The 25,798-nt window shown below is 38.6% G+C and overlaps 2 protein-coding genes across 5 annotated transcripts; one reads left to right on the top strand and one right to left on the bottom strand.

Annotated features, from left to right (window-relative positions):
- Window positions 1-1,211: 1,211 nt before the first annotated feature.
- On the bottom strand, window positions 1,212-4,464 carry knstrn (kinetochore localized astrin (SPAG5) binding protein). The gene is made up of 9 exons (XM_040125539.1): window positions 4,179-4,464; window positions 3,731-3,787; window positions 3,491-3,608; window positions 2,672-2,701; window positions 2,487-2,586; window positions 2,158-2,272; window positions 2,001-2,062; window positions 1,588-1,662; window positions 1,212-1,466 (listed from the first exon to the last, which is right to left on the bottom strand). Exons 2-9 carry the CDS (start codon window positions 3,750-3,752, stop codon window positions 1,338-1,340), a joined length of 651 nt encoding a protein of 216 aa, XP_039981473.1. The 5' UTR covers window positions 3,753-3,787; window positions 4,179-4,464; the 3' UTR covers window positions 1,212-1,337.
- Window positions 4,465-4,476: 12 nt separating this feature from the next.
- knl1 (kinetochore scaffold 1) lies at window positions 4,477-21,156 on the top strand. 4 transcript variants are annotated; one of them, XM_040125538.1, is made up of 35 exons: window positions 4,477-4,657; window positions 5,794-5,828; window positions 5,992-6,028; window positions 6,121-6,180; window positions 6,287-6,369; window positions 6,456-6,511; window positions 6,603-6,624; window positions 6,712-6,755; window positions 6,861-6,913; window positions 7,125-7,869; window positions 8,031-8,049; window positions 8,187-8,230; window positions 8,627-8,676; window positions 8,938-9,505; window positions 9,749-9,810; window positions 10,515-11,160; window positions 11,522-11,574; window positions 12,022-14,166; window positions 15,013-15,142; window positions 15,270-15,328; window positions 15,419-15,517; window positions 15,613-15,728; window positions 16,118-16,208; window positions 16,477-16,593; window positions 16,682-16,769; window positions 16,970-17,032; window positions 17,152-17,191; window positions 17,283-17,387; window positions 17,665-17,765; window positions 18,132-18,197; window positions 18,490-18,599; window positions 18,823-18,944; window positions 19,381-19,506; window positions 19,729-19,838; window positions 20,347-21,156. In XM_040125538.1, exons 2-34 carry the CDS (start codon window positions 5,800-5,802, stop codon window positions 19,823-19,825), a joined length of 6,246 nt encoding a protein of 2,081 aa, XP_039981472.1. In that variant the 5' UTR covers window positions 4,477-4,657; window positions 5,794-5,799; the 3' UTR covers window positions 19,826-19,838; window positions 20,347-21,156. The 4 variants fall into 4 exon arrangements, with proteins under 4 accessions (XP_039981472.1, XP_039981471.1, XP_039981470.1 ...); XM_040125537.1 differs by having other exon boundaries at window positions 8,028-8,049; window positions 20,434-21,156; XM_040125536.1 differs by having other exon boundaries at window positions 8,028-8,049; window positions 20,361-21,156.
- The last annotated feature ends 4,642 nt before the right edge of the window (window positions 21,157-25,798 follow it).

The raw sequence follows: 25,798 nt of genomic DNA, 5'->3' as shown, positions 1-25,798 counted from the left end.
CCCCGCAATCAGATACAAAAACATTTTATAACGGCATTACTGCCTATGACAGGCAAGAGAAAGTAGTTTGTAATTTGTAAATTAAACCTAAAACATTTGATAGCTTTTTATTTTTCATTTTTAATGCTTTTTAAGACTTTTCAAGGCCTGCGGGTATCCTGACATACCCAATTTTCTATTATTTGACTCAAATCAGAGTGCTCTACCATTTTCTTACTGTAGCGTTGGTTGAAATATGGAGTCATGTTTTTGCCCTGAATGACAATCTTGCATCATCTCCCCCTGCTCACCGAGCTGAAATCTGAAAGACAAACCGAAACAGCATATTCAATGGGAGTGAAAGGAAGTATGGCTGTGGGGATAAAGCCTACCTATGAACAGTGAGCGTAAAATAGGGATAAAGGACAAAAACCTGACCCCGTGAGTGACCATCTTTCTTTACTCGGCAGGTTTCTTCCTGTTCATCTACTACTACAACAACAGGCGCCCAAGGGAGACAAACGCTAGTGCGAGTGGTAATGATAACTCAGACAGCAACACTCTTAAAACTCATCTAGATATCTTCGAGAACCCCTACAACAATCTGCCAGACAAAAAGTAACTCCTTGGAGGACCAACGGGGACTGACGAGTGACGAGGAGTTCATGGTCCGCTAGATGTACAGACTGCAAGCAAGTACAAAGAATTGACCGTGAGGTGTTCGGATGCATAACATTGTAATAGAGTGCTGCAATAGCAGGCTTATTTCCTGTCATATTCATTGATAATTATTAGTATATAGGTCAATTGCTTTACTACTACAGTTTATCTCATATTTATGACCACAATTTGGTTCCGACATAATCATATAGTGGGGATCGGAAAGGGTGTATGTCTCGTGCAGTTAAATGAATGACTTTCAGGCCCTCTTTTAATGCAACAGTGAAATGTACCAACAATATGTGAACGACATTCAAATGGTAAACTGCAAAACATTTAAAAAATCTTTGACTTGAGTCTCTTCAATGCTTGGTATTTTTTTTTTTAAATTACATTTTCAGGCCCCTCTAATCTTCAACTTAGATACAAAATATCGTCAGTTGTAGACATACTGTAAAAATAAAGCTTTCTCTCAAACAGGACACAGGTAATTCTAAATGAGGTGACATACTAAAAAATATTTTACATCCTGTTGAAGCCATAAGAATGTGAAATTGGCTGAAATATGAAGAGACGAGGAACGTGAGGAAAAAAGAATGTTAATTTCCTTTATTCATTTTCAGTCACAGTAACATTAAAACACACATTAAATATTAACACACAAAGATTCTTTTGAATTGAGAGATTATTGTACACTTTTACAGTAAGAGAGCCTCTGCTTCCTTGAGAGCTTTTTCCAATTCAGCAGCCTCCAGGGAAAAGTCCTCCCTCTCCTGCATCATACGTTCTCGTGCCTTAGTGAGGTCTGTCATTGTTTTTTGGATTTCCTACAGGTGTGTGGGAATGAGGGCACATTTCAAATACACTGCAGACATCCCTAAAATCATCTACAACAAAACAGCAGAAATTTTGTCAATGCAAAATCTTTCAGTGACTATTTTGATTCACCTCTAGCCGAGCACGTTGCTGTGACGCAATGTCACCAAATGTCCTCAATTCATTCAGCAGGTCTGCGGAGACACTCTGAAATAGAGACAAGGAAAGATGTGTTGACTAGATGCTATTGTCTATAATAACCAAACGCTTGTGTGTGTAGAATACAAGTATGTTGTAGATTTGAATAATGTAAAAAAAAAAAAAAAAGTAACTTCTTTCATTGTTGGGACTTGTGTGATTATGAGGTATGGAACAAATTAATAAGTGCACTTTTCTATTTTCCTCTATATCCCAGTGTGTGGTTATTTGTGGAACTTTGATTAAAATGTACTCGGATGTGAAGTTTGATAAAGCACATAACAAATAAAATGTGTCTTTAAATATGTATAACATCATGTAAGAAAACAGAAATAAAGTGTATGTACCATAGCTTCTTTCCTTTGATCTTCATTCTCTTGTGCAGCTTCTCCAACCCTTTCTCCTAAAACTAAGAGTCCAGGAGATTTCACGTAAATATCTACCCAGCAGCGACTGAAACTGCGCAGACAAAAGCACATTTTGAAATTAGGGATATGTAGTCACCTGGGTCTATTTTTGCTGCGACTAGGAGAACGTGACAGTCCTTCAGGTTTTTCTGAAACTCTGCATTCTCCTTTTCAAGGTCACTGAACTGCAGCTCCAACTCAGCTACTCTTTGCTGCAATAGAACAAGGACTTACGCAAGGCAACACAAATTCTAATAGCATAAGGTGAAAAAAAAAGAAAAAAGAAAAGGAATAAATGCTGTACAATTACAGCTGACAACCAACTAGTGACATGTATTCTAACAAGAGCCTAATTATTCATAAATAACACTTGAGTATTAATAAAAGTACTTAGTTTTGTTACAATCCTACAAGTACTTCCTGTACCTGTGTCTCTGTGAGGTTTTTCTGCAGCTCGTCGTTAACAGTCATCAGATGCTGATTTTGCTCCTTGAGCTCTGCCTGTTGCCCATACCTGGTGGAGACCCTGTGGAAGAGTGCAACATAAAGTTGTGAAAACAAGCCTGAAGCCCACTGCATGGCCCGGATGTGCAGTATAATGCACGACTTACCCTTTGTGAGCTTTAGGGGCAGCATTTTTTCTGGAAGGCAAAAGTGAAAACATTTTAATTCAACAGCTGCGAAGCAAACATGCGGAGCGCGGCAGGTATCAGGCATAGGTTTTGATGATTTACACCAAAAAATACCAGATAGAAAGGAGAAGATGGGAGGTTGTGAAGATCTTATGCTACTAAGTCCAGGTTTCTCTGGACTAGATGGAGCACTCACTTCATGTACTTACTTTCTATTTCACTCTACGTTTTTGTACTCACTCCCATTATTTACCGCCAATCCCCTAACCGTTCTGTAGGAAGGTTAAAAAACTGAAAGCTCTGCTTTGTCATTTCCGTGTCATGTCAGCAGGAAAATTTGGCATTTCCTCTTGAATTTTATCTACAATCGGCACCGTGTTCGCGTGTAGTGGTTGACTGGTGTCTGATGATAGGCTGACTGCCTGCTGCACGGGATTGCTTCAGGAAAAGGGAGATAATTAAACAGTCCCATGAACCAAACTGTAAACTATATATTGTTAAAGTCAGTCTCTCACCCTTGAAATCCTTGCCTTTTTGTCTATTTCTAATATTACATTTTTTTTTTGTTTCTCTTTTTCTCTCTTTCTCCTCCTTTTGAGCTGTGTGGTATCTTAAGTTTTGTACTACCTTCTGCGTTAAACTGAGAAAAACAAAAATAAAACCGGTTTTGGCATCATGTTTATTAGCCTATAAGAATATGCAGTACAGTAAGTGACAGAGATTAGCATTACATCCTGCTTAAGTGGACCTCTGAGTGACCATCTATGCCATTTGTGTATGTCATAACTTTGTTCTTACCTTGCTACGTTTTCTTTTTGAGGTTTAAGGATACCATCTGATTTTTGGGCCGCATTTGCTGTGTCTCTGGATTCAAATTTATGACCTGTTTTCTTCGTTTCTGCAGGTAACTGCACACCTGGAAGACACATTAGATTGGTAATCAGACATCGGCTTTGTCTGACTTTATTAGATTAAAATACATCTCCATTTGATGGCCTACAAAGTAAAAAAAAATAACGACTAAATAAGTCTGCTCACCTCTAGGAATTTTTGAAGACATTTTTCTCTTCGCGATGCCAGCCAGGACAGGGCCACCTTTATTGACAATTAATCTGGTTAAGTAACGTTAGATTTTAGTCTAGCCTGGACATCGTTACAGAATCGGCTTGTTGACTATAATTGAACAAGTTAGTCTCTTTTCTGACAGGGTCTGCTTATATTTATTCCAAAGATTCAACAGCTAAAACATGGTTCGCCAATCCCGATAAATTTGCTATTACGCGGATCATAAAAATTGACAGATTTTGAATGGAATTTGGTGGGGGGGGGGTTTCCCTCAAATACAACATTCAGTGCAGGAGTACAAAAAAGTACCACAACAAGCTCTAGTTCGATTGGCTTGAGTATAAGTTCAGCGTTCAACATAACTGAAACATGCTAATATGTGAGATATGGTTTTGAGATATAACAAAACACCAGTGCTTACCTTTATGGATACGTTAAATGAGATTTGTCAACAGTCAAAACTGTGCCGCACCAATTTTAAAAACGTCCCGCCCTCTGTTGTCAATTCCGGTCTGTTTACGTTATTTCCTGTACGAATGAAGTACATTTACTATGTCTGGGTTGTCAAATGATTTTCAATTGTCAAATTACGAAACGTCGTGTAATATTTTATTGGCATGCTTTTGTCGAGGTTACTCTGCTGCGGTAACAGAAATAAACAGGCGAAAGTCGACGACGGCCACGGGCGCCCATCGTGCATCGCGCATGCGTGGAGGCGGCTAAATTCAAAACTCCAGACGTTAGCATCGACGCTCGTTGACGTTATCTCCAGTTCGCAGGTTCGCACACCGACCCATTTAAAACGAGGCGACATGGAAAAGTATTTTAAGTTTGTTAATAAGAAATAACAAAACCGTGACCGTTGTAAAGGCCGAGGGATTAACCCGTACCACCTACAAGGTATGCGCTGTAATGATTCTTTGGTGCTCCGTTGTTTTCTTGTTCATATTGTGAATGGCAAGCTAACATGAGCGTTAGCATTAAATAAATAAGCGCACTTTAAGTCAGTGTTTTATTCTTGCCAGCGAGGTCAGTAAATGTTTACGTTTTTTTTCCGTATTAAACGAAAAGAAATTACGAACTCATTAACGAATTGGGTAAAATTTGTTTTACGGCGGGATGGTTGGCGTTTGTTGACAAGGGGGGCATCCGTGTCCGGCTGACGTCTTACCTACTTATTAGGTGCTCATTTCAGCTTTGTGTCGATAAAATCTATTACTGTGCAAAAACGTTTCCGTATAGAGCAGCGTAATAAACTTGGTGATAAAGTTAGAAAAGTCAAAAACTCACTGCAAATGTTTATACTGTCCGAGGTTTCCCTGATGTCATTGAGGCACAATTATCAAACGTACCGTGGCTTCTGACAGGCTTTGTCATCTGACTCACCCAAAAATATGATTTAGTTTGTTATTAATTTGGTGCGATGGCCGTTCGTGCAGTATGCCAATGGTGGTTCAGGCATATTTACCATATACAGTACTGTGCAAACGTAAAGTTTGCTCAAAAACAATGTAATGAGTAGTTTTTAGTTATCACTTAACTTAGTGCAAAGTCCAGTAAACAGAAAAAACCAAAATAAAATAAATATTTGGTGTGACCACCCTATGGCTTTAAAACAGCACTTGCGCACAGTTTTTCAAGATACTTGGCAGGTAGGTTGTTCCAAACATCTTGGAGAACTTGCCACAGTTCTTCTGTGGATTTACACCATCTCAGTGTCTTCTGTCTCTTCATGTCATCCCAGACTGACTCGCCAATGTTGTTTATGTTGTTCTTCTGGTCTCTGAAGACAGTTCTTTATGATTCTGGCTGTATGCTCGGGCTCGTTGTCATGCTGCAGAATGACTTTGGTAATGATCAGACGCTGCCCTGATGGTGTTGCACGATGGATAAGAATCTAAACATCCAAAGTGCCTAAAACTTTAGCACAGCACTGTATGTCACTGAAAAGGCCATGTCTTATCAACGTAACTTCAATCTTATACCGCAGAAGCTGTGATTTACTGGAATGAAACCGTGTTTTTATATTTTCACAGTTGAAGATGGAGCCCCAGGAACCTGCAAAGAATGAGTGAGTGAATGTGAATGAGTTATGTGTGCTGTCTACACATTACTTAAAGGCCATGGCATTGACATGTGTCTTGAGATTTGGCTGGATCCAAATTGTATACAATAGTAACCACCTCACATGGACGTACACCAGAGCTCACTGTGTTTCATGTTTTGTGTTACAGCGAAATCAGTGGATTCTCTAGGCGGCGCATTTCCTCGGTCAGTGCTACAAATAATTTTATAGACAAATATGTATACTTTTTACTTGTCCGTGAATAAATCTGAGCCATATCATTTGCAATTTATTTCAGATTTTAAAAGCACCACGGAAATCGGCCAGATTCCCTGACCCAGAGCAACAGGAAAATGTGGTACATGGATTGCTTAGTTTGAGTTTTTTACCTGACACCATAATATATATTTTTAAGTATCCTTAAGTACATTTAACCTTTTTATATTCTTTTTACTTTAATTAAGGTCGAATGTGCCAAACCTGTGGAAAAAAGGAATTCAAGAAGAGTCAGTTTTGCCCCTGCCAACGATGTTCTTCTGTTTTCAAAGTGAGACACTAGTTGAACCAAAGTCATTTCATTTTTCATATACAAATACAATGATATTTCATCCCAATTAATCTTTATCTTTACAGGGATGGGAAAAATGCTTCTCCAGGCCGAAGTCCTTTACAAGAGTTAATGACAGCAAGTACGTAGTAAATGCGTTGTAATATTTACAAGCACATCTTTTTTTTTTAATTTAAGCAGCTTTGTAATATTTATCCTGTGTTATTCCACAGCAGGGGCAACCACACAAAATAAGTAAGTTGACTTGATCCTGTCAAGCTCAGCTGTATTTCAGATGATAATTTTAAATTTGTCTTAACATTGTTTATTATTTTGTGTAAGGGTCCAGGTGGCGGTTACTGAAGATGGGGTACAACAGATCATGGGTAGAAAGATTAACTTTTTTTTTCTTAAAACAATTAATACTAAATGCATAGATAATTTGTTGCAATGTAAGATAGCTTTTACTAAATTCAAGTCTCCAAATTTAGGAATGGAAACCCTTTTGAATGCTCCTCTGCATGCTTCTCAACAACAGGATAAGGTGAGCTTGAAGTCACTTTGCAGTGTTGCTTTGCTGTTTTATCAATTTCGTATTTCTTACCACTGTTACAGGCAATAAATGGTTGAATTGCTTTGTTATAATAATAATATTTATTATATTATTATAAAGCTTTATAATAATTTTTCATTAGTGTTTCATGTAAAACTTGAATATTTAGTTACCGTTCACTGACATAAAGTTACTTCACCAGGTCAACTTCGATACTGGGGAAGACTTCGGGGAGAAAACAGTGATGTTTTCCACTGATCATGCATTCATGGACATGACCCACAGTCACACTATAAACATTGCCAGTGATGCCGAATTACTTGCAGATATTTCCCTCCAGAACTACGACATTTTACCTACTGGTGGAGAGAAAACAGTGATGTTCAATGCAGATGATCCATCCATGGATATGACCCTAAGTCATACTGTAAACGTGACAAATGGGTCAGTATCACTACCCACTGGCAGGAACATGGATTTAAGTGTCGAGAGGAGAAACATGTCCTCATCAGTTCCTAGTTTGGATCCGGGATTTGAAAACTTCCTTGCAAGTCTCTCTAAACCTAGTGGCCCCTCCTCTTTAGCCACTGTTGAGACAAACAGTTCCCTTGACCGTATTAAAACACAAAAGGCTGATGTGGACAAAGAGAACCAGGTTCCAACTTCACTTTCAGCTATGATGGAGAAGTCAGCTAATAAATCCAGGAAGACCGGGGAATTGTCTAATGGAAGTGTACTCTGTCCAGAAGTTGATGTTAGCATGAATATGACTGAAGCTCTGACGGGCCGCATCTTGGGAGTCACTGATGACGACAATCTTTTTCAGTGTCTTTTTCCAACTCATGAAATGTATGCCCACTCTGACAAAAGAGTATCACAGACGACCGAGATGAAGAAGACCAAACAGCAACAGAGCAGTGAATTCCTGGGATATTCTGACCCCAAAGGTACTGAAGTTTCTGTCAATAAAATAGCTGATTAATGGGTTAATTCTTTCATTACTAGTGTACATCATGTCTTGTCTTGATAATTGGCATCAGAAAGCCAGAATGTCATAATCCGTTGGAAGTGGCTTTGTAACGTTTGTCCAAACCTTTTTCCGCAGCAGTAGCAACTACTGAGAATAGGTGAGATTACTTACACTATCACTTGGTTTGTTAGTTCAATAAGACATTAAGTATTTTTTGGTATAAATTCTGATCAAACCAGTCAAAATTCTAATGTGAATGAGTGACAAGATTTTTTTCTGTTTTCTTGTCTAAAGGGTCCAAAAAGTGATCACAGATGAAGGGAGTGGACAAATAACTGGTATGTTGAAAAATTGTTTATGAAGTTAATTAAAGTTGCATATTGTTTAGGGCTGCAAATAATGATTATTGTCATTATTGATTAATCTGCAGATTATTTTCTTGATTAACTGATGTGTAAAATGTCAGAAAATAGTGAAAAGTGCCTATTTTAATTTCCAGCAGTCCAATGTAACATCTTCAAATGTCTTGTTTTGTCCGATCAACAGTCTTAAACCCAGAAATATTCTGTTTAGTATCATTTACAACAAAGAAATGCATCAAACTCTCCCTTTTGAGAGACTGAAACCAGCAAATATTTGGCATTTTTGCTTAAAAATGACTCAAATGGTTCTTAGATTATTGAAATAGATTTCGATTAATTTTTTTTATCTATCTATTTTATTTATCTATTTAGATATGGCATCCTGGAAGAGTCCCTTGCATGCTTCTCATCCAAAAGACAAGGTGAGATTTATTGTAAATTTACTTTGCTGTCTGAAAATAATCCTTTATTCTTTACTGACATCCACTGATACGAAAGACCATATGAAAAGTACAACATTGAATGTATTTATATGCTCAGTTTGGGAAAATCAGCTTATGTATATGGGAGTTGACATGCATCAGTATAATTTTCAAAATGCTTTCACTTTCAATGCCCATTACAGATTAAACTTGAAAGCAAATGTCTTAGTATGATGTAACAAAGTACCTTTTCTCTTTCAGGTCAACTTTGATGCACGAAATGAATGCAGAGAGAAAACGATAATGTTCACTGCAGAAAATGAGTTCATGGACATGACTCAGAGTCACACTGTTAATATTGCCCATGGTGCATCAGCCCCTCAGCAAACGTCAACAAAGGGTTTGGATCCCGAATTTAAGAACTTCCTTGCAAGTCTCTCTAAACCAAGTGGCCTCAGTGTTAATCCTGTGATTGAAAGAATGGTACCCACTACTGCAGCATTCTCTAAAGAAACTATTAACACACACAGCTCCCTGTCCCAGCTTAAAACACCAAGGGCTGATGTAGGCAAAGATAATGGGTCACTAAATACAAGCCGGCGCTTTGGAGGATCATCTATTGGAGCTGCCATCTGTCCTGAAAATGACGTGAGCATGGATATGACTGAAGCTCAAACAGGCCACATTATAGGAATCACTGGTTCAGATGATCCTTTTCAGTTTCTTTTTCCGACACAAGATATGTACCCCCACAGTGAAAGTCTGAAGAAAGCAGAGATGACTTCAGGACTGAAGAACAGTGACGCACTGGGATCATCTAAGCGTACAGGTATGGAAACCACAACCCTCCAGTTTATTTTGAGTGGGAGCAAACAAAATGCGACCATAGGCCAAAAATATAACATTTGGTTATGATTGTTATTTTGCTGATTTAAATTATGATGTATGGATTTTAAAACCTATATTTTGCTTACATGTTTAGGACGAAGAACAACTTTAGAAGTGCCATAATTAATTTTAATAATCTTCAAATGGGGGAATTTGGTTATTAAATTCCTTATCTCCACATTAGGTACAGAGACCTCACTGAAGCCATCCTTAAAGACAGGAGACAGAAAGGTGCAAAGACATCAGGTGGGCTTGTCTATTCACTTACTTTTGTTTTTCCAGAACGAATTATTATACAGCTTACTCGCACTGAACACTGTGTATTTCAAATGAAGTTAAGCTGTGATGGAAATCTGTGAGCTGGTTAACTTGCAATGGAAGAAGTTTCAGGAGACCTAGATGTCTTAAGCAAGAGCATTTATTGAAGCTCGGCCAATGAGGATTGGGATGAGCAATACAAGTTAACACTGTGTAATGTCCCCCCTTTCCGAAACTCATCTTCCCTGCAGGCTCGGTTTGTCATATCTTTACGAGCGTAGGGTCTGTGCTACAACCTTGGTTGCTATGGGAGCTGCCATTGGGGACTGGACCAGTTAGACCCTAACAGTGTCTTTACAGCTGTCCTAGACAGACAGTGAACTATTGTTTTTTAGGGCCCACTTGTAAGTGACTTGTGCAAACATTGCCTAATACTATCTGAAGACTTCAGGAAGGAAAAATTCCTTCACGATAGCTGTATTTGGTTTGTACTGTGTTGTTACACACTAGTGATTCACATCTCCTCAAATAAACACATTGCTCAAGTAATGCAGAATCCCAGTGACTGCATTTATTTCTTTCTTTTAGCAAATGGTAGATGACTTTGTTTTTATGGTGGCCTTGAAATAATAATGCTTTATTAATAATGAAGGAATGTGACAATACACTTACTTTACTTTTTCGTTTGACAGTTTGACACAGGAGATGACTACAGAGAGAAAACGGTGAGGTTTTCTGCAGATGATGCCTGTATGGATGTGACACGAAGTCACACTGTCAACATTGCCACTGATTTCAAACTGCAGTCACACCAAAATTCTGGCTTTTTACCTTCCTACGGAGAGAAAACGGTGGGGTTCAATGAAAACGATGCAGCTATGGATATGACCCAGTGCCTCACTGTAAATATTGCCAGCAATTTAGTATCAGATTCAGTTCTTGTGAAGAAACAAGAAGGTGAGAAATGTGGTCCACCCAGAGACAGGTCTTCAACTGCACACAGTTTGGATAAAGGATTCAATAACTTCCTTACGAGTTTCTCAAAACCAAGTGACCCCAGCGTTGATCCTGAGATTGCAAGAATGACACCGACGGCTGCACCATCCTCTAACATTAGAGACTCATCTAATGGGGGTACAATCTGTCCCGAATATGATGTAAGCATGGATATGACTGAGGCTCAAACAGGCCAGATTTTAGGAATCATGGACACAGACCATCCTCTTCAGTGTCTTTTTCCCAGACAAGAAATGTACCCCCAAAGTGGTAACTTGAAGAAAACAGAATTGACTTCACAAGTGCAGAGCAGCAAAGTACCTGGATCATCTAAGTGTAAAGGTATGGAAACAACAAACCTTCCAGATTTTTACCTCAGATGAACTGCAGACCAAAAACTCTGGAGGGAGAATAATATCCAACCCAAAATTGGACATTCAGGACTATGGTTAGAATGAAATCATGAATTGAAAATATAACATTTGAGCTAAAGAACAAATTGTTATTTTGGCAATGTGATTTATGCTATTTGGCTTTAAAAATCCAAATTTTATAATGTGTTTAGGGATGATGTTTTATTTCATGTAGTGTTTTTCCTGGTATCTGGAATAAAGCAGTTAAACAGATTGTAATAAATGAACTGTGAGACACCTCCATAGTGTCTCAATTCACTTTAATTTTAAAATTTAATTTCCACATGTAGGTATGGAAAACTTGTTGAAGACTTCTTTGAAGACAAAGATGCAAAGACATCAGGTGAGCATTAATAGTCTGATAGTTGCTGGAGACCAAAATAAACCTAAAAGTAGAGTAAGTATTTATTCATGAAGAGGACAGATACATGACTCTGAATGAATGCTAATGTTGATATGTTTATTTAATGTGTGTATCTACAACTGTTGGCCAACACGTTCACTCTAATAATTTTATAAGATGATAATATGTATTTGTTTAAATCCTGATAGTTGTATTCGGTGTATTCTCTTTAGTTAGTGGTATGTTGCAAGGATTGCATGAATTAAGTTTTCTTTTTTTTTTTTTTTTTTTTTTTTTTTTTTTTTTTAGAGTGGTGTTGTAGCCTGTTTTGTATTGTTTGTTTCTTTTTAATGCATAGTTGCACTGAAGTAGTAAAAATTAAATGATGATGCTAACTCAGAATTCCATAAAAAGCTTATTAATTTTTTTTATGACTGTCTCCCTCAGGTCAAGGTTGATGCTGAAGACAACTGCAGAGAGAAAACGGTGAGGTTTTCTGCAGATGATGCAGCTATGGATGTGACACAAAGTCACACAGTCAACATTGCCACTCATTTCAAACCACAGTCCCACCCGAATTTGGACTTTTTACCTACCTGTGGAGAGAAGACGGTGAGGTTCTCTGCAAATGATGCAGCTATGGATGTGACAAAAAGTCATACTGTAAACATTGCCACTGATCTTGAACTGCTGTCACACCAAAATGTGGATTTTCTACCTACATGTGGAGAGAAAACGGTGAGGTTCACTGCGAATGATGCAGCTATGGATGTGACACAAAGTCACACAGTCAACATTGCCACTCATTTCGAACCACAGTCCCACCCGAATTTGGACTTTTTACCTACCTGTGGAGAGAAGACGGTGAGGTTCTCTGCAAATGATGCAGCTATGGATGTGACAAAAAGTCATACTGTAAACATTGCCACTGATCTTGAACTGCTGTCACACCAAAATGTGGATTTTCTACCTACATGTGGAGAGAAAACAGTGAGGTTCACTGCGAATGATGCAGCTATGGATGTGACAAGAAGTCACACTGTAAACATTGCAAGTCATTTGGGACCGAAGTCACAACAAAATTTTGACTTTTTACCTACTTGCGGTGAGAAAACGGTGGGGTTCAATGCAAATGATGCAGCTATGGATATGACTCACTGCCTCACTGTAAATATTGCCAGTAATTCAGAATCAGATTCAGTTTTTCCACACCAAGAAACACACATTTTATCCACTCAGAGAAATACGGATTTACCGTTAACTGTGATGAAGGGGGAAAGAAAGAGATCCTCGTCAGCACACGGTCTGGATCCAGGATTTAAAAACTCCCTGTCTAAGATGAGTGGGCCCTGGGCAAATCCTGTGATCACTAAAGCAGTTACTCCTGCTGCACTATGCCCTCTAGAAGGTGTCAGTACAAATGACTCCCTTCACCAGCTTCAAACACAGAAGCCTGACATGGATACTGAAAATGTAGCTCCATGTTTTGTTCCAGCTACCATGGAGAAGCCACAAAATGAAACCAATGAAACAGACTGTCCAGAAAACAGTGTGAACATGGATCTGACTGAAGCTCAAACGGGCCATATTTTGGGACAAACCTGCACAGATGAACTCCCTCAGCGTCATTCTTCAACACAGGACTCGTACCCCAATTTTGACCATTTGAAGCATACAGAGGTAACTTCACAACAGAGCAATGAAGTACTGGGTTCATCCAACCCTGATGGTGTGGCAATCACAAACTGTCCAGATTCTTTTGACTCAAATGAAATCGAGGCCAGGAAAGAACCCGATCCAAGAGATAAAACTTCTTCTTTATCACAGAAGATGGAAAGTTCACCCAGTGCTGTCGACCAAGATGCTGATGCATTTCGTTCGAGGAAGTCTAGACGAATGAGTTTAGCCGATCTCCAGTCCAAAGTAAGGCGTTTGAGCCACATGATAAATATAGCTCCTGATACTATTGCCATGGAAAGCTGCACAGCACCTTTACCTCATTTGGACCATGACTTGGACAAAAACTCAAAAGACAAAGCCAAATCCCTGCCTGTAGTGGAGCCTGAACTCGAAATGGGTTTGGTAAACAGTCAAGATAATACACAAGCTCAGTGTCTTACACAAGGAGAAGAAGCCTCAACTACTACTACCCCTTTCAACTTGAAGACTAAACAACTTATGTCAAGACTCTCAGTGGGAGGCTTTAAGCCGAAACTCCCCCTGAGAAGCAAACCCGATGAGCCAAAGAAGGTGAATTCTGTGGGAGAGCATACAAGGACAATAACTGTCAACGTTACTAGTCAAACGAGCAACTTTGACAATGATGTAAGTGATATTTACGATGAAGAGCTCGGAAGCTACGAAGATATGTCAGAAACGCTGGACACGAGGAGCCCCCATAAAATCCCTAAAAAAGTGAGTCATTCCCAGGAGTCCAACATCGATGAGCCTTTAGAGGAAGATGTATTTGAGGAGGACCTAGTTAGAGCGGTCCATGGAAAAAAGAGACCTTTGCCAAAAGATGAAAATGATATGGAGGATGAGAAAAGAATGAAAGGATTCACTGAGAAGGCCACTGATGTCATTCAAATGGTAAGTCAAATTAGAGTAATGTAAATTCTTCAGATAATGGCAGGGGCCTTTATTTAGCTTTCATTAACCTTAATTCACTTTTTATTAACTACAGAAAACCAAGGTTGTAAGGAAAAACCCTTAATTTCTAATTGCCCTTGTTTTATTTGTATATTTATATCATATTTTAGTAAAAAGCCTCTAATATATTCCTAATATGTCCTTTATATATCCTTTTTCAATGTGCTATTAATCCAAACTCATAACCTCCTCCATCTTTATTTGTTGTTTTGATAAATTCAGGGTAATGTACGTTTCACAGTCATGTCATACCCACCACAGTTTTTATTCACCAATTATTTGCAGTAGTTTCTTTTTGCCATTTTTCAAGCATGATTCAGTTTCTGTCAGTGAAACACAACACTTCCTGCACTGATGATTCACATTAAAATCCTTTCAATGAGCCAGAGGATGTAATCAAGCCTTTTCTTTGTCAGCTTTTAGTTTGAAACATATGCATGAAGTGTTTTGGGTGTAATTGATAGTAACTGATGGTGGTAAAGTAGGAATATAGATTTGGCAGGGACTAATTAGTGACTGAAGTGATTTCGTTTAAAAGTGAAATTTAGAGCAGCAGATAGTAAGTACGACAGGACTTGATATTGTTGAGCTGATGGCATTTCAAGGTAATTCCCCTCTCCTCAATAGCTAGCTAGTATTTAAGGTGAGGCCTTTATACTGGCTTTTATTTGAGAATTAACGCTTTATTATATTACACTTTGTTTTGTGTGGTTATTTGAGACATTTTTCATTCGTGTCTTGCATTTTCCTTTTGTTGTTTGCATGATGTTTTTTTTGTTGTGTTAGGAATTACAGTCTGATTTTGTGGAGTGTGATGGTAACAATACTACAGCTCCAAACATGACTACACACACCACCGACTGCTCCAGTAGTTGTCACACAGCCAGCATCAGATGTGAAGCTACATTTGAGTCAAGTAAGTTCTCATGGTTTCACATGGATGGGATGAAGATCCTTATTTGCCCATGTTTTGCTTCTTTTTATACAATTATTAGTAATGTTTGTGTGTTTGTGAAATATATTTCCTTTTTTTTTTGTTTCAGCTTTTAAACAAAGCCTGTTTGAATCTCAACTTGAAGACTATGCAAGTGATGTACAAAAGGTATATTACTGGCATATTTTACAAAAATATCCGTGAAATTTCAATTCCTTAATGCCAGTTATTTAACAGTCTTCCATGTTTTGAGTACAGAAATTGGATGATGGCACCATTACAGTGTTGGAGTTCTTTAACCTCTTCAACATAGACTTCGTCATCCATAATCCTCGGCAAAGCGTCCTTCCTGGCAGAGTAGGTTCATCTTTATTCATTACAAAAAATATTTTTTTAATTCTAAAAAATAAGAGCAATGTGTAGTGCTGTGACTTTTTATTTTATTTTTGCAGCTTTTGTCAGACACAGATCGCACACCAATGGATTTATTGAAAGACCGGCATATCATGCGTCCTAAACAAATGGTGTACGAGACAAATGTCGTGGACCTCACAGAAAAGGTGGAGGGGTATGTATGCGTCAGATTGTATAAATATTTTTATCACTAAGACTAAAACTATTCAAATATTGTTAGTCAAATGAAACTGTTTATCCTTGTGGTTTTACTTCCATCAGAGGGGTTTATAACTCATTTTAGATTGGCATGAATTCCCTTCAAACCTCAGAAAACTCTCACTAGGAGTTTGTCGTAATTTACAAAGGAATTTTTTGTTCGGTTTTTTAATATGCGAAGCATCACTTCTTTTAGCAGAGTGCCAGAAGTCACAGAATAAAATTGGGGGTGGCATAGTAACCCTATTATGAGAAGTTCAAGATAACACTTAAACTCTGGAAACTCAGATTTTACGAATGAAGCCCTGAAACAGGCCTGTTTTTTTTCTTTTTTTTTTTCTGCAGGTTGAAGGTGCGAATGCAGGACCTAGACAAACCTCTTAAAATTGTTAATAGACCTTTGTGGGAAGAGATGAGAACGTTTTCAGAGAAAGAGGTATTGGATAGCGGATAATTCAGTTTATTTATAACTGCAATTTGTTTTCCTAATTGTTACCATGATCACAGCGAAAATATTGCTTTTTCTGAATTCTCCATAAATAACCATTTGCAGTATAATTGCCATGTTTTTGTTTTTTTGTTTTTTAAGGATGTGTGTTGAATAGTTTTTTTGGGTTTAGTTGATGCCCTTTGCTGTGTGTAGATGTAGCAATAAGAATGGCATTGCCTTATTTCTAACCTTAACTATTTGTTTGAATCCACAGCTCAGATCTTTTGGTGCAAAACTAAAAGAGAGAAATAACTTCTTCAGAAAGTTGAGCAAAGCTCAGTCACATGAAATGAAGGAGGTCCTGTATTCGAATCTCGTGCAGGCTAATCTGGTAAGAGTCTTCACACAGAATTTCTGATTTACAACATTGGAGAGTTTTTTAAAAGCGGACGGTAATTGGCCTTATTTAATCTTTTCAGGATGAGCAAAAGAAGTTGAGAGGAACGATTGGGGAAGCAGATGAAATGATAAGAAGTCTGGATGACTGTATTTGTGAGTTAGAAAAAGGTATGGCTATTGTAGGAAATTGACCCATGGCTGTTCGGTTTGTGTGCCTTATCTGTGCAGAATTTATAAATGGACTTAACACTTCAGACCAACAACAGTACTACAGCACACCAGAGAAAGGGCCGGTTTTGGGGTGGACGTACAGGTAGAGCAGTGGGTGAAACGGCTGAAACACCTTACCTATTTTTCCCTTCTGTTAGAACTTGCTGAAGTTGAAGAAAAAGGCTTCGAAGACAAACCAAGTCTGAAATCACGTCAGGAAGGTAACGTGTGGTACTGGATGATTTCTGATTATTGAATTTTTTATTTGTTTTATTTTTGAATTGGCCAGTGGGAGTTTTTTTTGTTTGTTTTTTAATGTTGTTGTTTTTTTCTCAAACAGAAATGAATAAAGTCACCGAAGCTTTGGCCGATAATGAAAGGTGAGTTACGAATATTGATAAGTATCTTTTTCATGGAACATTTGACGGGAATTTGGATCGTTTCTCATTCTTCGCTTTGTTCCTGCCACAGGCAAATGTGTGAACTGGAGTTGCAGAAGAAGCAGAATTCAAATAAACTCAACAGACTGAAAGCTGAGACAAGAAACCTCGAGAGCCATGTCTACATGCTGCATATGTAGGTTTAATGAGTTTTACCATGTTAAGGCACGTCTTGCTTTCAAAAACATGTGGGACCGGCTTACGCTGAACCGGGTCTGTTCTTTAAAGTACACACATTGGGAAAATCCTCCTTTGATTTTACAATTTTCACGTGTGTTTTCTCTGTTACCCTCCTCAACTGTTGGTTAATGAGGCCCTTAGCTTATTTCAGTCAGTTCTCTTTATTGGACTTTGTTTTCAGTATTTGTACACAAGTATATTCAAGTTAATACCTTTTTGTATATTTACCTCAGGGTGAATGAATGGAAGTTTGGAGAGAAGAAGGACAACTGCTCAATCTACACTTTTCTCCATGAGACCATGCATCTACAGTTGGTGTATGAAAAGTCCAAAGGTGAAATTTTTTTTTTTACAGTAGCATGCTCATAAGCTCCCTATATAATGAACAGCAATAATACTCTTTTACTGTAGTTTTAACATTTTAAATTAAGATGTTTATCCACTTGTACAGGCAAAAAAGAAAAATAGATACATGTGGCACTTTTAGCCACACCTCAATCATTTTTGTCAGGACACGGTTTGTCATTATAACTGCTTATGACCCAAACTATAGAATTGTAGTCTGTGTACTAGGTAGATATTGGGTGAAAGTGTGTTTGCAGACTTGACTGATTTATGTTTTCATTTAAAGCAATTTTTTTTAGTTTTTAAAAATATGTATGTATATAAAATTTTCCTTTTTTTTTTATTGTTTTTGAAGGAACTGAAGCTGATAATCAGGCTGAGAGGAAAATATCTCACATCACCTTCAAACTTCTACTGGATGGTGAGAAAAAAACGATACAAAACATAATATCACGAGTTGTCAGTTGCTATAGATTTTCCAAATCTCTGTGTTTGGACTAACATGGATTCAAATCCAGATTTATGTCTATTTCTTATCTACTCACCTATCTGACTGCCTACCATGCCCTATTAATATTACTTAAATCTTTAGTAGTTAATTGTTCGCCATGCCCCTTTATAATGATGATATATTTTGAAGTATGGGGGACAGCTGTCACTGGTACTTTGTGAAAACAATTTTGTACATTTTGTGCATTTTGTCTCCCGACTAGATAAAAAGTCGCATTGCCATGCCCGCCTTGTTCACAAACTGCTCTCTCAGTACATTGAGACTGAAACTTCCTGGGTGGAGAAGTACCCAACAAGCAGACATGTGCCAACGGTATGTACATTTTATTTATGGTCAGTCTTGTTAAAGTTCTGTCAATTCGTGAATCCAGAACAGCTATTGTACTTTACACTGAGGGTACTAACAGCCATAAGTCAGTGCTTAAATCGGACCATTTTCATTTTTATTGTGTTTTTGCCATGGTGGAAGTAACATTGAACAGTTAAGTTGGACTGAAACTTCCCACTGACGACCTTTTGTCTCCTGTTGTATGCAGCTGCTCCATGACGTTGGCCTGGTGGTGAGTCGCTGTCGTCTGCTGGGAGAGGAGTTGCGCCTGCTGAAAATGTGGGGAGGCCTAAGGCTAGATATCCTGGACGTCAGCTGTGTGGACACTCAGTAAGACTTTTTCCTCTTGAAAGATAGCTTGCTTGCTTGCCGTATTTAGCACATTTTAAAGGTGAATTTACACAACAAATTCTTTAAGGGAACTAATTTAATTAGCATTTATTAAGGATGGGGCTTCGAAACTGTGATAACATCCTCATGCACATTTTCTTTTAAAGCACCAGGATACATTTGCCATTTGCCCGAATTTGATAAAGTTGAAGTCCAAAGACGAACAAATGGCCTCAAATCTTTCTGATCCCTAAACCGCTTAAGGCACTGTTACTTATGGACATTGACTTAATAACTTTACAACATTTACTCAACATCACATCAGGAAAAAAACTGCTCCAAAAATTTTTCACTAATTTTCCATTGTGCGTTTTTGAAACTATGACAAAGCTCAGGTCATCACAAACGTATAATATTTTGGTTTTTCTTCTTAAAGAGTGCATATCGTCTTCAGCAGTCTCAAGAAATTTTCCAAGTTTGAGGTGGTCTTCTCCGTCAGTTTGATCAGCAACCTCTGTGTCCTACAAGTAGAGAGCTTTAAAAACATGATCGGAAGCACAGCGTAAGTATGACTCAAGATACCAGCTGACAAATTTAGGACCTCGTACTCTCTTGACATTCAGGTGGAGGTACATGTAACTTTAACACTTACTTAAAGCCATGTGTTGTGCTAGCATAGAGACTTTGTTGGTAGGACTGTTAAAGCTGCATTACACAATTTCTTTAAGGACCAGCAAGAACAAAACAACCCACTATAATATTTTATATTTTAATGTATTTGCAGGATCCAACAGATTGAAGAGATTGTGGCATCTTTCAGTCCAGTCAAGAACCTCTTGACGAAGATCGTCAAAAAGATTCATGATAGTCTACTCTGTTGAGACCAGGAATACGGTGAATTTTGCTTCCAGTTGTTTGTAATAAAACTCTGTTGTAAAATATAGCTGTTTAAAAATGAAAGACCTTAAATTCTATCAATTTTTTTTTTTTTTTTTACAAATCAAAAAATAAATACAGTGTACAGGCTTCCAGTCAGTTTTTTTTTTTCTTCCACTGTGCAAGAAGTGATTTCACTGTATTTTGTGTCCTCATAATGCAACTACACCCATTAACAATTCGCAGTCATTGCATTTTTGGTTAGAAATAGAGAACTTTGGTGTTAGAACAATGGGCAACATAGTACATGAACACAAATAGTCAAACTGCTACAATACAGCAAATCAGATCAGTTTCAACTCTAGTTCCTGTGTTCAGAACATTTAGGCTCCCAATTATATTTTACATTATTGTGTTAGCTATATTATTGAGGTAGAAAATTGGGTTTAACTAATATTTGCTTGGTTATCATGATTCACGTTTTAAAATATTAAACGCAGTTGTCTTTCATTGATCTGAATTGCAGACAGTGCAGTTTTTCCTGTGCAGTTTCCAGGGTCGCCTCCAGATGGTGAACATGGACTGACTTTAAAGTATTTTGTTTCGCCTGCAGAGGGATCCCGATATCTACAGTCTACATATCCCTGTATTTGAGACATGCTTCAACAGAAGGTTGTATATCTGTCACATGTTATTGAAGCTTTGTGCAGTACTGAACATATGTAAATATATTTCACTTCATTTTGTTCATTGTAAATCAGTTTCTTTAAAAGATTTGAACTTTAGTAATTTAGAAAACAAAACATATGTACTCAGGATTCCATTAAAAAACATGTTTATGATTTTTTTCTGTGGCATGTTCTTTCAGAGGTTTTTTTTTTTGGGGGGGGGGGTCTTTTTTCATCTTATATTACGTCACTGACGATAATACATCTCAGCAGTAATCTGCGGTCTACAACATTGTAACTGTTTTTTCTAATGTATCAATAATAAAGATCAATCTGCTTAATGTGAAATCTAAATACAGATATGGTGTCAGTGTTGAGATTGGTTGATAAAATTAAAAAAAAAAAAGAGAGTCAAACCTAAAACATGGGCTTTTGTTTTGAACTTTTTGCTTCCATTCTCACTTATACAGACATTTAAAGCATTACCTGTAAGTAAGATGTCGCACTGCATCTTCAGTGTCAGTTTCTGCTCTTGCTGTACTGTGGTTAGACTTCAGATGGCGCTATGGGCTAGAGTTACAATTTACTCCAATGCCACCGCCCATCCTGAGTGAAAACAGTATCTTTGTGTCAAGTTAACATCGCAATGTATGTTTACCTTTAAAAACAGAGAGGTTTTTGAGGAATCGGCTTTTTTTTCCTGATGAATAAATTCTATCTCTGCAGAATGTGTTGGTGTGTGCTAAAGCAGTGGTTCCCAACCTTCTTGCGGGGCACAAGTGTGTGGCCTTAGTGTCAATATGAGTTGTGAGCAGTTGAACCAAAGAGTGTTTCTTAAAAAGTAATTGTACAATGTTTCACTTTGAGACTTATACGGTTTTCTCAAACCACAGACAGCCTTGTAATCCTGCAATTTATGTTCAAGTACAAGCATGATTTATTCCTCTCAGCAATGACAAGACAGTAGCTGCACCACAGCATCAAAGACGGGACAAACCTGTCTTTAAGTTAGTATTCTTTAGCTGCAAAGGAAGTGGGACGTTTGAACGTTTGCATGATCTTGCTGTGTCCAATCCCACACTGCAACAACCAAAGCATGACTGACAAGGACAGTGTCGAAGGGTCATTTGAAAGGTCGAACTGCCACTGAGAGGCTGTGTGTGCGTGTGTGTGTGGGGGGGGGTTGACTATGACTGAAGACACTCCTGAAGCCCTGACGTCAAGGGTCAAAGTGGACTTTCCAAACCGTCACCCTCGAGTGAGCCATCAGGGGAGACGAGTTCCTCCCTCCCTCCCTCCCTCGGGAACAACGGCCGCTGTCAAAACCAGACAGGGGACACACACAGGGTGTCCAGGTGGGGGTTAAGTTTGACTGAAGCGGCATTTAGGTCTGCTGACCTCAGCCTGGGGGTCAACTCAATTTCATTTCAATCGATCCACTGAAGGATTTTTCATTATTTACACGTATGAAACTGATTCGTTCATTAGCTCATGATACAACAATACGAGTACAAATTACATTTTTTTCCCCTCTGGTTTATAGTCAATCAAATTGATTGTCAATTGACAATTCTTATTGTCTCATTTTCTGTTTGTGATTGAATTTCTAACTTGTAAATACTTCGATATGTAGATCAATCATTGCTTGTCTGTGCCCTTTCTTCTATTACGATGTGACATCTCATCCTAATGTAGTTACCTGATTATAACATTGGCAAAGCAAAACCTAATTCCAGGAGCTTCATTTTTGATTTTTAAAATCTTTTTAGCTCTTTCTACAGTACGCAGACAACAGGACTTTCTGTTGCATAAACAAAATACTGGGCATAAGATGGGAGAATGCCATTTGGCGAAATTGGACTGAGAATGGATTGAACTTTGATTAAACTACTTTAAAGAAAATATCCCCCACCCTGTGGGCGAACGTGAGCGTCTAACAAATTTCACGACAGTCCGTCCTATAGTTTGTTAAGACCTTTCGCTCAAAAACCATGAATGATTTCTTAAAATCCATTTTATGACATCACAGGAAAAAGTTTATTGAGAGAGAGGATCCAAATTAGTCAAAACACAAATAAAAAAACTAGAGCAGAAGACTTACTGCAAAAAGTGAAAGTTTAACGATACAATTCGTCAGAGTTTATCTACTATACAGAGGTAAGTTTTACATTTAGACCTGTATTTAGTCATGTATGTCCCAATAAAGTGAAGATCATAAAAGCGTCGTCACATATGAGAGGTACAATGAAATATTGTTTTCCCCTCTGAGCCAGTGTAATGTAATGTAATGTAGCAGGTAATTGAGATTTAGATGAAATTAGATGGCAACACATTGTCACCACACCAACAGCGTAATTCTGTAAAGTGGAACATTTGGCCGCAGGCGACCTGGTTGTAATTTGTTTATCCCGAGATCCAGGGGCAGTATTTCACCTCAGTAACCTCATCAGTGTCGTTCACCAACATCAGCAGTGAGGCAGGTAGAATTGGTTTTGGAAGATGGAAAACGGCATCGGGGCCCATTTTTTTCTTAAAGTAAAGACAAAAACACAATGAAGGGCATATGCACTTTATTCTAGTTTAATCTAGCAGGACTAGTTTCCGTTTCTAATCTTAGCAATAGGATTAGAAATAAGATTAGAAACTTCATAACTTCTTGCTGTGAGTGTTGTGCATTTTATACAGAATCGTGATTACCGCATTTTCGACCAGCCTGTTATAATTATATTTTTTTTTATGGATACATAAAAACGCTGACACAAAAAAACAAAAACACAACTGAATCCAAGGGGACCACAAGTTAAAGTAAGAACACCCACTGTATGTGGTCCCAAAACGTTAAATGTATTGTCCATCACAGGACCTGCAGCGTTCCTGCTTGGATTAAATTTGGATAATAAACTACTTTTTAAGATATAATTGAGACCCTATTAATGGTTTTGATACAGCTGCCACATTATATTTCCATAATGTGGGGTATCCCACATTATGGAAATTTGGCTGAACCTCTAAAAAACGTCCAGTTGGGTTGATTGAGTGGCCAAAGCCTCCCACTACAGAAGGAGAAGAAAAGACCTCAAGGATAGTGGGGTATCGGTGCTCCATAGTGCAGTTAGTCAAGAACGAAATGTTCGGCCAGGACTTTTTTGGACCGTCATAATGATGGTTTTACGGCTGGCTAATGGACAAATATTTGAACCAGATATGTGGCCACGAAATCGAGCATCTGAGTGCTCAGACGCTCATCAGCAGAGCTTTCATTCGCGGGCCCTATTTAAAGAAGGTCAGAGTTCAACGGAGAGATCGTTCGCAGTAAACCAACAACTGTTGCTGTAACAGCACTGACAGACTGCCAACACCTTCAGTCTGCAGTAGTTCTCCTCCATTGTCCCTCCCTTCCGTTGGCCTTGGTGGCCACGTTGGCTCACGGAACAACTCGGCCATGTCTTATCATGACCATCTAACTGTAGAGCCGGAGTCCAGCTGTGGCGGCTTCACTCATACGCTTAGGAAATGATGACGGTAGCACGGTTTAAGCAGCGATGGACTTTACTGCAAGTCCAGGGGGAGGGCTTGTGTGGAGGCCCTAACACAATGTGTGAGAATTTGAATGCATCGGTGCAGTCCCATGGTACACTGCAGTATGTGGAAGTGAGGAATTGCTTTGTGAAGGCATACTCTTTATTAAGATCTGCCACTGCAATGAGAAAAAATTGCCAGTCTGTAAAGTGGGATTCTACTAGAGTTATACTGTTGATTTTGATCGAGATAAAGACGATGATGTACGCGCTTTTAAATATATGTTAATTAGATATTATCTGCCACAACAGGCGTGACGCCTCAAGCCAGTACATGTCTCTATATTAGGCCAAGATGGAGCAGACAAAAGCTTTAGGAAAATATATAGAGTTACTGTAATATTTTATGTACAGCCATGCACGCAGATACTCTGACCACATGAGATTCACAGAGGTCTGAAGAAGCACATGAGTCCGGGGGGGGGGGGGCCTTCGTTGCATGTCATGCCGTCTTTCTCTCCCCCTTTTTCCCGTCTCCGTCTGTACCAGTCACACCGTCCCATAAAGGTGAAAATGCTGGGAAAAGATGGGTTTGAAAAAAGGTAGAGCGACACAGTGGTTATTATTCTTCACACCAGTGAATCTATGCTTCAGTTTCACGGCAATGTAATAGTTAACTGGGAATTTCCAGTGTTCTTTATTTTATATTCTTCATGAGATTTTTTTTCTCCAGATTTATGAGCGTAATGAAGTTGGGGTCTGACCATGCGAGGTTAGGACACATAAATATGCCAAGACAAAAGCAGTGGCTGAAATATCAGTAAAAATCGCACAAAACTATAGTAAAGGTAGTTTAAAAAAAAAAAAAGAAAAAAGAAAAGTAGTGTTGATTTTATAGTAACACTCTTGACCCATTCATTTCACTCCGTTATTCATGCCAGAAATACACTTTCAGATGAGGGGAAACATTCATACATGTGTTGTATGTATGATATTTTGCTCCTGTGACCAAAAGGATGGAGTAATGGACATCTTTGATAGAAAGGACAGTCATGTGGAGGCTTTCCGCTGTGACGATGGCTCCCAAATAAACCGTCCGTATGTCTGACACAGAGATGCAGGGAGCCACGCCTCCGCGCAGTTGACTTCAAATGTCACTGCTCATGTCACCGTCGTGCTCTTATGTCCATATCGGACCCTCCCCCACTCCCCACTCGCAGCCGTCCTGCACCGCTGCTGGCCTTCCGTAGAGCCGAGGTTTTTCTTGTTACGGGGACATGGGAGGGCGTCTCAATTGGTCCTTCCAGGCAGGTAATTAGCTCTGATGGCATGCGCTCCCATAGCGATTCGAATGACAAGGACAGAGCCATGTCCCACCCCCTCACCCCAACCACAAACACACTCCCACACACACACACACACACATAAAGACTGCGTGACCCAAAGAGTTGCCACATTCTCTGGTCATTCTTGGGAAAAGACAATAGGTCTGGCTTGTTAAAATAGGCTCCCTCTCAGCGGGGGGACAGAGGAGCTGCAGCAGCTGTCCCACAGTATCAAGCTTCGCAGGTCCCAGCAGCCTCAGAAACCATCCAGTCCAGAGGTTTTTGGGTTTTAAAAAAAAAAAAATACATCTCATTAGCAGCAAGAAACATTAACGTAAATGTTTGCTCAATCTCTATTTTGTTGTATGGAGACATAGTGTTCAAAACCTGTTGAAAACTCCTTTTAAAAATGAGTTTTGACACTATATATTAAGCTTACTTAAACTTAAAGGATAGTTTTGATTTCA

Source organism: Xiphias gladius, chromosome 4, assembly GCF_016859285.1.
Source record: "Xiphias gladius isolate SHS-SW01 ecotype Sanya breed wild chromosome 4, ASM1685928v1, whole genome shotgun sequence".
Taxonomy (NCBI): Eukaryota; Metazoa; Chordata; class Actinopteri; order Istiophoriformes; family Xiphiidae; genus Xiphias; species Xiphias gladius.
Note: the sequence above shows the minus strand (reverse complement) of the source record. Positions and strands in the feature narration are given on the sequence as shown.

Bases quoted from the DNA above. Each gene is read 5' to 3' on its own strand.
- knl1 (XM_040125537.1), top strand. From the start codon at position 5,800: ATGGAGCCCCAGGAACCTGCAAAGAATGA. The intron at 7,870-8,027 runs GTACTGAAGTTT...CTTTTTCCGCAG, and splicing joins GGGATATTCTGACCCCAAAG to CAGTAGCAACTACTGAGAAT. The intron at 18,600-18,822 runs GTATGTACATTT...TGTTGTATGCAG, and splicing joins CAAGCAGACATGTGCCAACG to CTGCTCCATGACGTTGGCCT.
- knstrn (XM_040125539.1), bottom strand. From the start codon at position 3,752: ATGTCTTCAAAAATTCCTAGAG. The intron at 2,587-2,671 runs GTAAGTCGTGCA...ACTCTTCCACAG, and splicing joins GCCCCTAAAGCTCACAAAGG to GGTCTCCACCAGGTATGGGC. The intron at 1,663-2,000 runs GTACATACACTT...TCTCTATTTCAG, and splicing joins ATCAAAGGAAAGAAGCTATG to AGTGTCTCCGCAGACCTGCT.